Below are 12,347 nucleotides of genomic sequence, written 5' to 3'. Positions count from 1 at the left end.
ATGTTATGTTGCCGAGTAAAATCTGCAGATATGAAATTTCCGGCGGCTCCGGAGTCCAATAGAGCACCGGTGGTAATCTGCTGGCCGTTGGCAGTGATCACAACAGGCACAGATACACATGAGTTGGGGTTTAATGCATCGACATTAAGACTCACCGGTCGTGATGCTGTTAGACGTGGTCTGGATGGACAGGAAATACGAAGATGACCGGCCTCGCCACAGTACATACACAGGTGATGAAGGATCCTTCGGTCTCTCTCCTCTGCGGACAGATGTTAAGCGTTGATCTGCATTGGCTCGGGTTCCTCAGTGCGAGTGGGGATTGTAGCTCTGGGTATTTGGACGTTGCGGGGAGCAGGAATAGTGCGGTGGTTCGCTCTGCGAGATCGTATGAGGTTGTCAATTTGAATGGTGAGGTTTATGAACTGGTCGAGGTCCTTACCTTCATCACGACAAGCTAACTCAGACTGTAGTTCATCATTCAAGCCTCTTCGGAAGACCACTTTGAGCGTGTCGTTATTCCAGGAAGTCTGCGCGGCGAGGGTGCGAAACGTAAGAGCATACTCAGCCGCAGTAACTTTGCCCTGCGTAAGTTCAAGCAGGCGATCGCCAGCACCCTTCCCATCCTTTGAATGTTCGAAGACCTCACGAAAGCGTTGGAGGAACACCTCGAATGACGGAAATGCAGTTCCGTCATCCTTCCATACTGCCGTTATCCAATCCAATGCCCTCCCAGTGAGTAACGAGCAGACAAAGGCGATCTTACCAGCTTCGGTGGAAAACATTGTGGGTTGTTGCGCAATGAATAAAGAGCATTGGAGAATGAACCCCTTACACTTGCCAGGATCTCCGTCAAACTTTTCTGGATGTGCGAGACGAGGACTCGTGGTAGGTGGAGGTACTGCAGGAGGGGCAACAGTGGTCGAGGCTTGGTTGGGCAACTGCTCGGATGACGACGTTTGAAGCCCTCGTATTGCTTTGACCAATTCCTCCGTTAAAGAGGTGAGATGACCCAATTGCTGATGATGGGCAGCGAGTTGACCCGCTTGGGCAGAGAAGGCTGCGTTCAAGGTTGATATAGCTGCTGGATCATGAGTAGGCGAAGTCTTCTGTTGTGAACGATCTGAGTCAGAGAGATCCATATGCAGCTTAGTTTATTGAAAAGAGTAGTCAAACAGGCAAGGGTCGGAACCAGCAGAAAGAGCAGTGAGGACAGGGCTAAATCGTAGAACAATACCAGGCAGAAGATCAGGGCAGGCAGCAGACAGGGAGAAAACCAAAATAGGCAGGGTCACAAACAATCAGGCAGTCACAGGAATAAACGCTCAGAAATGTTCACAGTAGCAAAACAAGACTTTGCACTGATAGCTGCATGCAGTGCAGCTAAATAGCCTAGTAGATGAGAAACAGCTGAACATGGTGATTAGAGTCAGAACTGGGGCTGTAGGGAAATGTAGTGTGAAGAGAGAGTCAATATTCAGGCTATGGCGCCCTCTGATGGTTGGAGAGGGAGTTTACAGAGTCTGTGATTGTGACACAAGCAAAGACAATGCTACCAAATAATAACAAAGTGTAAGTAAACTTCAGTTTTTTGTTTGTTTGTTTTTTTGCTCCATTCGGAGTAAGTTCTAGAGACTGTTGTGTGTGAAAATCCCAGGAGACTAGCAGTTACAGATATACTCAAACCAGCCCTTCTGGCACCAACAATCATCTAAGCAATTATCTAATCAGCCAAATGAGTGGTACAAGTGCACTGCATAAAATAATGCAGATATGGGTCAGGAGTTCAGGTAATGTTCACATCAACCATCAGAATGGGGAAAACATTTTATCTCAGTGATTTGGACCGTGGCATGATTGTTGGTGCCAGACAGGCTGGTTTGAGTATTTCTGTAGCTGCTAATCTCCTGGGATTTTCACACATAGCAGTCTATAGAATTTACTCAGAATGGTGCTATAAACAACAACAAAAAACATTCAGTGAGCTGCAGTTCTGTGGATGGAAATGCCTTGTTGATGAGAGAGGCCAACAGAGAATGGCCAGACTGGTTCGAACTGACAAAGTCTATGGTAACTCAGATAACTGCTCTGTACAATTGTGGTGAGAAGAATAGGATCTCAGAACGCTATTCTGAGATACAGGTTGGCGCTGTTTTGGCGACACAAGGGGGACCTACACAACATTAGGCAGGTGGTTTTCATGTTGTGTCTGATCGGTGTATATATTTTACACGTGTGTGTAATAAAATCTAGAAAATATAATTACATTCATTTTATATATTTTATAAATTAACTTTGTTATTCATATACAGTATATTCTGATATACAGTATTAACATATTTCTTTCAAGTTATGTTCTGCTCTAAAATATTTAATTGGCTGTATATTGGTTGTTAATCTTCTTTAGAAATACATTGAAAGAGAGAGAGTGAGTGAGTGAGTGAGAGAGAGAGAGAGAGAGAGAGAAAGAAAGAGAGAGAGTGATGGAAGGAGAGATGAAGAGAGAGAAAAGGACTATGTGAAAAGGAGAAGGAATTAAAGTGAAAAAGAAGAGTATTGGAATGATGGAATTTTGGACCTAGATTGTTGGCAGGGTCATATTTGAAACAAAATCCTGTTTTTGACTCAAAGTTGTGGGCTTGTAAGGTTTAAGAAAGCGAGATATGAAGGAATGACTGAGGAGGGAGCACAGGAAAGCTGTACTTTGTTTGAATTTTGTGTGTGAAGTGCTTCAGAGGATAATCTGGGTTTAACGTCCCAGAGTTGTATTAAAACACAAGAGAGAGAGAGAGAGAGAGAGAGAGACTGTGAATCAGGTGTCAGAAGACAACCTAATACTTGACAACCTGTCACCTTTTAATGCAAGCATCTTAACACACATACAGATGCATATAAAAAAATAGACACTTTTTTGTGTTTTTTTCAAATGTATTTATGCACAGATAGGCAAACAGGGGGAAAATACAAATTCATAAAGAAAATAGATCCAAACACTCTGAGGCACACACATACAAACACACACACGCGCATGCACGCACTCACAAACACACACACACACACACACACACACACACACACACACACACACACACACACACACACACACACACACACACACACACACACACACACTTGCGCGTTAGTGAGGCTGTCCTTATGAGGACTCTCCATAGAGATAATTATTTTTATACTGTACAACCTATAGATTCTATCCCCTAACCCTACCCCTAAACCTAACCCTCACAAAATCTTTTTTTACATTTAAAAAATAACATAGTTTAGTATGTTCTTTAAGCAATTTAAATTATGGGAACACTAGAAATGTGCTCATAAACCACATTTATAGCATAATACCCTTGTAATTACCAGTTTTTAACCTAAAAAGTCCTTGGATACCACCCAAACCCACCCACACACATACAGTCGTGGCCAAAAATATTTGCACCTATGGTAAAAATGAGCAAAGAAGGCTGTGAAAAATATGTCTTTATTGTTTATCCTTTTGATTTTTATTCTTAATATTCACACAAATATATTATTTAATGGATGTCAAACAATTACAAACACAAAACAAGTTTTATCAAAAAACGAATAGTTTGTCAAATATATGTGTGGCACAACTATTGGCTCCCTTTTATTCAATACTTTGTGCAACCTCCCTTTGCCAAGATAACAGCTCTGAGTCTTCTCCTATAATGCATACTGAGGTTGGAGAACACATGGCAAGTGATTTGACACCATTCCTCCATACAGAATCTCTCCAGATCCTTCAAATTCTGGGGTCCACATGGTAGAGTTTCCTCTTCAGTTCACCCCACAGGTTTTCTATGGGATTCAGGTTAGGAGACTGGGATGGCCATGGCAGAACCTTGATTTTGTGGTCAGTGAACAATTTTTGTGTTGATTTTGATGTGTGTTTTGGATCATTATCTTGCTGGAAGATCCAAGCAGGGACCATTTTAAGATTTCTGGCTGAGGCAGTAAGGTTTTGATTATTTTTTTATCTGTTGGTATTTGATAGAGTCCATGATGCCATGTATCCAAACTAGATGTCCAGGACCTTTGGCAGCCCCACAATGTTAAATATCCACCAACATATTTAACCGTGGCCATGAGTTACTTTTCCATATGGCTTCCTCACTGTGTGCACCAAACCCATCTCTGGTGTTTGCTGCCAAAAAGCTCTATTTTTGTTTTATCTGACCATAGAACCCGGTCCCATTTGAAGTTCCAGTAGTGTCTAGCAAACTGAAGATACTTGAATTTATTGTTGGATGAGAGCAGAGGCTTTTACTTGAAACCCTCCCAAACAACTTTTTGTGATGTAGGTGACATCTGATTGTAGTTTGGAGACGTTCTGACCCTCAAGACCCAACTAATTTTTGCAATTCTCCAGCTGTGTTCCTTGGAGAATTTTGGCCACTTGAACTATCCTCCTTACCATGCTTGGAGACAATATAGGCACGTGTCCTCTTCCAGGCTGATTCATAACATCTGAAGTTGATTGGAACTTTATTGACCTGATGGTGGAAATGGGTATTTTCAATGCTTTAGCTATTTTCCTATAGCCATTTTCCATTTTGTGAAGCCATTACCCATCAGACTTCTGCTTTCTAGGAGGGTGTAGAGTGTTTGATGGAGTGATGGAGAGAGGGAAGGAGGGTGAGGGAGAGAGAGAGAAAGAGTAAGAGCGAGAGACTGATTGAGTACATGAGAGAAGGGATAGGGTGATGAGTGTGTGCTCACAGTGTAAGTGGCATTTCTCCTCCTCAGACAGATTGTCTCACTCTGCCTCTAATGGGATCCTGGGAATATATATTATAATAAATATATTAAATCTTTAATCTGTCTCTTTGTAGAGGTTTTTTGATTAATAGCTGAGTGTGCAATTGTGTATGTGAGTTTGATCTTATGTGAGTTCAAAACTAGACCCCCTAGTATTCAAACCAATACCCGTCTCCCTTATACCCAAACCAATACCAGATATCATTATAACTCAGACCAATATCAGACCCCTTAAGACCCATCCCAGATCAATACCAGGCCCTATAAAACCAGGCCAATATCAGACCTTCTAAGACCCATCAAAGACCGAAACCAGTCCCCTTAAAACCCACCTCAGGCCAATACTAGGCCCGCCAAGACCAATACCAGACCCTCTAAGACCGATACTAGACTAATACCAAATGCCCTAAGACTCATCCAAGACCAATACCAAACCATTTAAAGGGATAATTCACCCAAAAATGAAAACTGTAAATCTTGACAGCAGTCTCCTTTGCAATCACAATTTCAAGCTCAATTACACATCCTATTGCAAGCCTTAGGAATTGAAATCAAGATTGAAACAATGTTTGAAATCATGCCTAGAGGCTGCAGTGGCATGATGTGCAATGAAAAATTAGTGACATTTTGGTCTGTTTTCATCCAAAAACCGAGTGGATCGCATCAGAAAACATTAAACCACTGGAATCATATGGATTTTTTTTATGAGAGAAATTTAATTTTTGGGTGAACTATCCCTTTAAGTCCCAACCCAGACCAATACCAGATTCACTAAGACCCTGAACAATACCAGACCACCTAAGACCCAGATCAATACTAGACCTCCTAAAACCCAAATAAATACCAGCCCCCCTAAGACCCAAACTAATACCAGACCTATTAAGACCCACCACATACCAATACCAGACCCCATAAGACCCAGAACAATGCCAGACCTACTAAGACCCAGAGCAATGCCAGGCCCCCTAAGGCGCACATTCTGATGAAATACCAGACCTCTTGGCCCAAGCACCAGGTAGTCCATTGTAATGAATTACAATTAAAATGCTGAATTTACTGCAGCACATCCTATGCAGACCAGTGGTTGAGTAAACCATCACCTTTATTAAGTTGCATAATAGAGTGTCTGTCAAAGACCATAAGCCAATACCCAGATCCAGACTTAACTTCCAAGACTTTGATTTTGGAACCCAGGCCCAGACCAAGATCTTGAATAATGACTCAGACCCAGACCAAGGCCACATTTATGTGGTCTTCAGCAGTCTCAAGACCAAGATCACAAGATCAAGACACTGACTCTGGTTTGCTGGTATCTTGGTAGTGGCAGGTCAATATGAGACAGGAATTTGGAGATTATAGTGACCTGATGTCCTCCAATCCATTCAGTTTAATTCAGCTCACAGTCCTTCAGTCTGTTAAAGGAAACAGAGGCCAAATCACAGTGTGTGCAACACTGACTCCATCCAACATAATCTTGGTCTTGCATTGAGGAGAGTGTGAGAATTTGTGTGTAAGTGTGTGTATGTGGGCACCCGTGTGTTTGTATTATAGCAATGAGCAGATATACGGAGCTGATGACAGCATTGACTCTTATCCACACGGTGTAGCTCTCGTAATGAGCCCCATTCACTGCTCCAGTTGGGCTTCATTTGCCAACACTAACCCATTACCCACTCCTGCGGCTCCAGTGTCCCAGACAACCATTGCCCAATGCCAGATCCAAATCCCATGTCTCCTCACAATACAATAAATGTTGGGCCCTGCTCCTGATATTACCATGTCCAACCTTATCAAAGAGCTTAATTGCATATAAAGAGACTGTGATAACCAAAAATCTTAACTATTAAAGTCTGAAAAATTATGCTAGATGCATACCAAAGAGAGTAGCCTATAGTTCAAGAATAGGTTACTGTCACGAAATTCCCTAGCGTTAAGTGTGTAAAGCGATATACAGAGCTTTGGTGCTCATATAGACAATGCCAGTTTGTATCTGGCTTGCAACATTTCCCCAATCCTCTTTCCACACTCTCTCCCCATTTTTTTTGAGTACTTGCAAAATGAGGAATACAACTCAAGTAATATAAGTGTGACCATTTTGTTAATGAAAAAAAATAAATAAATAAAAGAAAATCGCTTATCTGTATCACTTTCATCTCTGCTCTATCTACCTTGTACTTCTGTGAGAAACATTGCATTGCTGCACTTTTTATGTTATTGCCTCTGTAGGATATATTACTTGAGTTGTATGCCTCATTTTGTAAGTCACACTGGATAAAAGTGTCAGCTAATTGAATAATTGTAATTGTAAAACTCAAATTGCTGTGTATTTGTAGTCTGTTATCTACTTTTTGCATTGTAAAAACCACAATCTATCGTTGGGAGGATGTACTTCTCAGAAGTAATTGCTTTAAGACTACATGGGAAGCATGGCTTGCTGTAAAATTTCATAAGACATATGGCAATGACAAGTTTAATCTACAAATTATCTATATAAATATAAATATTTGTGCATTTCAATATTTTTGCCAATAAAAGTGCAAAATATCACATCACTATGGTACTTTTCTAGTTATGCAATAAGCTTTTTTTTCTACATCATTATATCTATAGAATTCAGTGGACGCACGGACAATAGAGCCCCATTAAGTACAGCAAATACCTGTACCATTCAAATGAATGCCGCAAAAGATCGATGTTTATTGGACAAGAGGCTTTAAACATTTTGGGTCCTGCCTAGACACAGTAACTCTGTGGGAGCTTTGTAAGATCTATTTGCATTGGATCTGCATCTGATTGCCTGTTGGACATTGGGCTCTCTATGTGATGATTGGCTGACCTCACAAATAGGCGTGACTTTTCAGCACACAGCCAGTAATTGAGATAGTGATATATGTGACAGACAGTGTATTACATCTAAAAACATCATTGTAGACATCAAAGTGTTCGGCCACTCAGCGATACAAGCACATTTATTTACAATGTTGCATCATGTAACACACTTATTTTGGTCAGGACCACTTCCGTCAAATGAATACTTGACTTGAATACTTGAAAACTTTTATACTCTTATACACAATTAAAGCAATCTGTTGGTTTTGGCGCTATGGTTTTGTTTTAGGCAAACTCTACACCCACCCACAGGGGGGAAAACGGGACATCTTTCAGGGGCTACTGGGGTGGGGTGTAAGAGAGATAAATAAACTCCCCCGATAGTGCAGTGACGTCCGGAGATCTCCCATGACATATACTGTATTTATATACTGTATTAGTCTTAGCACAGAACAAGACAGATGTAAACAAACTAAAAGACAAAGCTGCCATACAAGAGATAGCTGGCGATTGAAGAGGGTGTTAAGTACAGCTTGCATCCATGCAATGGAAAGTCAGCAATTAATAAATGGAGCACTTAAATAGAACTCTGATAGGTGTCTGAATTGTATTGGTAGACGTGAAGATCAGCTGAGCTAACGTGACCCGCCTGAAATGACGCTACACTTATAATGGGATATTTTCCGTTTTTTCGGGGGGAAATTTTTTTGAGCTTGCTCCATTATTTTTGTTCATAAAAGCAAGAGTCTGTGCTTCCCCACTTTTCAAAAGCTCGAGCTGACATAAAAGTATGTCAATCCCTGCATCTGAAATCACATTCATGTCAGAGGATATACTGTATTTGATGAAGATGACTTTGTGAAATCGTGATGTGACAGGATCGTAAAGTGCGTTCAGTCGATCTGCACTTCAGAATCTTGCTGGAAATAATAGGTTATCTGGTATTTCTTGCTTACTGTTTTATGAATACTGGATATTTTGACATACTACTTCATTGGCACACAGTTTTTGGCATATTATATTGTAGGGAATTATTGATATTCAGATGCAGTGAATATGTTTGATTTATCAATGCTGTGAAATTGTTATGTATTTGTGTATAAAACAACTGCTCTGTGTTTGGCCTGCAGGCGGTGGACTATGAGAGCCGGAGCTCTTACTCTTTCTCAGTGGAGGTTCTGAATCCCACCGTGGACCCTCGCTTCCTCCGCCACGGGCCCTTTAAAGACCGTGCCTCAATCAGAGTGGCTGTGTTGGATGCAGATGAGCCCCCTCGCTTCTCACGAGCACGGTACCGAATGGATGTGTCAGAGAACTGCCCGCCGGCTTGCACAGTGGGACGGGTCAGTGCAGTGGACCCAGATACGGGGCTCACAAACAACATCAGGTAAACTGCAGTCTTGTGCTGCTCTGAATGCGTTGTAGGCACCAAAGAATACAAAGGCCCTGTTCCAAACTTAAGTGCAACCTTGCTGTAAACTGCCTACAAATGTAACTACCTTCAATGGCAGCATCCCAACTGAAACTGAACCTTATACTGTAAGTGACTGAATTGAGACACTTTACATAGGCAGATACTTTTTTAAAGGTAACATGATCCTCACATGAAGCAGTAAAGTCTGCAACACTCATACATGTAGGGTAATATTTTTAATTATTGTAGATTTAAATTTCTTTAGATATTATTGATTCACTACTGAAAAACATACAGTACATTTACAACATTTCTCTCGACTTTGTTGACCAAGTTTGTCTTGCTGCATTCCTGGATGGCAATATCTGCAAAAGATACAAGTGGCACTGCCTTAGAATTTAACCAAAATGATTTATCTTATAAGGCAGCATAATTTTAGAACAGCCTTTCTTTTAATGGATAAAAATGTTCTCAATGTAGGAAGTTCATTAGAATTTGGAACAGAGCCATCATGTGACTAATTAACTAAGGCTGTGTGGTTCTATATTCTGTGTTTCAAACACTTCAAAAACGTATCACAAAGATGAAGGTAATCATGTTACAAAGCCTACCTGCTAATTTTCATATGGAAAAGCCCAATAATATAGGTCATCTATTATTCAAGTGGTCCACAGTTACTTCAATAGTGCCTAATTAGGGTTTAGACTAGAGAATCCTTACTTTGTCATTTGCAGCTCTTCTTTATATCCACTGGGCTTAAAGAAACTCCTGTATGAGAGATTTTGTGATAAGCCAAGTCATCTGCTCATATTCAGTCTATGGCATACCCATTTTGTCTCCCTCAGGTTCTCCATCGATCCTCAGTCTGACCCAGAGGCTCTGTTTCGCATCACTCCAGACTCTGGGCTCATCACTACTGTAGCTGAGCTGGACCGTGAGCATGAGCAGTGGTATAATGTCACCATCATTGCCACACAGAGAGGTACACACACACATAGTAACAAGGTCTCATTGACATTGGTCAGAATACAGTGCTGTTCATTAGGCCAAAAGGATACTTGGTTTTACAATGCCTGTCAAAAAGAAACAATATTTTCAGGGTCTTTTCTATCATTTAATATCCTCTCTATACTGTTTTGCCAATCATGATGTTAACTGAAACACCAGATGTGTGGTTTCATTATTTTCTTTACTTATTTATCTGTATTCATGCATGGATTAAACATGGTTTAAACATACATTGTATTATCTCTCCCCAAGATGGCATGTTAGCAGAGGATCTATGTTTCTTTGTTGTCGTATGGAAAGTAGGTCTGAACAGCTTCAGGGAGGCCTGATGGCTATTGTAGGCAAAGCTTCTTCCCAGTAATGTGAAGCAGTGGGCACTTATCCACAACATCATGTTACAGCTCTAAGTGTGTGAGTGTGTGTTTGTGTGGATGTAGTCCAAGACATTTGAGTGAAATCAGCCTAAACCACAGGCAAGTGTGTGGGACTGAATTATAACGAGAGAGGGAGAGAGAATGCATCTATTTCTTTTCAGGTTCACACCAATCAATTAGGTTTGTTTTCCGGTGAGACCTATAGTTACCTATACTACCAAAATACTACAGTGAGAGCTATTTATTTGTCATGACAAGCCATTAGTCTAGAATATGAAGAGTGACTGATGCTCTGCGTGTGTTGTTTCTAAAACAAGATTAATCAAACTGATCTTGTTTTAAGGATTTTTAGATATTTTTACAGGAAAACAATACAAAAAATATTATCAAGAATACAATTTTTGCCCTAATATCAAAGGTCTTACTAGAAAAAAGAAATAATGATCCAACGTGAATTTTCTTGATAAAAAAATATGATTGTGCCTGTTAACACGTGCATGTAAAATGGCCAATATACACAAGGTTTATTTCTATTTCTTCTGCTCCAAACTTACTTTAAACTTACTTCTCTGTCTGCTCATATGAATGTAACACATCATAAGAAAGTGTTTCACCTCTGTTCAAATGCATTTTGGATCGCATCATTTATATGTATACATTTTTCCATCTGAAAGGACTAAATATTAAATGAAACAAATGACTATAAAATTCAGTATTCTCTTCAGTAATCAAAATAATTTTTTAATGTAACTTTATTCTAAAAAACAATAATTTAAATTGTAACTGTAATTGAATAGAGTTACTTATATTTTGTATTTTAAATACGTATTCTCATTACATGTATTTTGTTACTCCCTAACACTGTCAGAGGGTTGGTTAACATAAAATGTATTTACTTCAAAATGTATTCTCTAAAAACAAGTCCTAATATCTTGTGCCATTTTACTTTTTTGGATAACAGGTATACAAGTTTATTTGGATATTTAGATATTTTTTCTAAACAAAATTGTATGAAAATGTTATTTTTGCAGTGTGAACTTGCATGTGCATATGTAAATGTGTAATAAACTTTACTTTGTGTGTGTGTGTGTGTGTGTGTGTGTGTGTGTGTGTGTGTGTGTGTGTGTGTGTGTGTGTGTGTCTTACCTCAGATAACCCCAGCCAGGTGTCCAGGGTTGTTGTTGCCATAGAAACGCTGGACTTAAATGACAATGCCCCAGAGCTGGACAGGCAGTACAGTACTGCCATTTGTGACTCTACCTCCACTGGACAGGTGAAAGAACAAGCCATGCATTATGTATAGAAGTAGAGTGTGAATTTGAGATTGTAAAATTCTTATCATTTCATAAATGTTTATATTGATTTTTCTCCCCTGAGGTCCATTTATATTGTATATAGTGTAAATACAATCATAACTTTTTTTCTTTTTACTATTTTTCTTTTAGTAATAAGCAGCCAGTTTTTGCTTCTGTGCCTTTAAGATTTATGTAAACACCTACTTTGAATCAAAATACAGCAATTTACTGCAATTTTACACATGGGCTGCAAGTTTGCTCCATTCTTCAGTAACAGTTCTTTCAAAAGTCTGCATTGACTTCCCTGCTAAAAAAATCCAGCTTTAACCATATGCAATTCCCATGCTGGTCTAAGCTGGTTAATGCTGGTTAGTGCTGGTTTGGTGCTGGTCAAGCTGGTGGACCAGCATAGCCATGCGTTTCACCAGCAAAACCAAGCTGGTGAAGTTAGTTGACCAGCATGGTCTTTCAGGTGAAACAGTTTTAGCTAAATAAAAAGCCTGGTAAGGTCACCAGCACACCAACATTTCATGCTGGGGGACCAGAACACAAAACACCAGCAATGCTGTATTTTTAGCAGGGTTGTGACAGAACAAGACATTTTTGCAGCTTAATTCTTTTCACTTTGGGAGGAAGTTTTGA

At 39.9% G+C, this 12,347-nt stretch overlaps 1 protein-coding gene across 1 annotated transcript in view; it reads left to right on the top strand.

Annotated features, from left to right (window-relative positions):
- The window catches only part of LOC127645111 (uncharacterized), a 139,251-nt gene that overhangs the window by 110,858 nt on the left and 16,046 nt on the right, over positions 1-12,347 (top strand). The window contains exons 6-8 of the mRNA XM_052128641.1: positions 8,745-9,001; positions 9,874-10,010; positions 11,562-11,683. Coding sequence (XP_051984601.1) covers positions 8,745-9,001; positions 9,874-10,010; positions 11,562-11,683 — 516 coding nt within the window. The remainder of the gene's footprint in view (positions 1-8,744; positions 9,002-9,873; positions 10,011-11,561; positions 11,684-12,347) is intronic.

Source organism: Xyrauchen texanus, chromosome 6 (assembly GCF_025860055.1).
Source record: "Xyrauchen texanus isolate HMW12.3.18 chromosome 6, RBS_HiC_50CHRs, whole genome shotgun sequence".
NCBI lineage: Eukaryota > Metazoa > Chordata > Actinopteri > Cypriniformes > Catostomidae > Xyrauchen > Xyrauchen texanus.
This window is presented reverse-complemented; position numbering and strand designations above follow the sequence as displayed.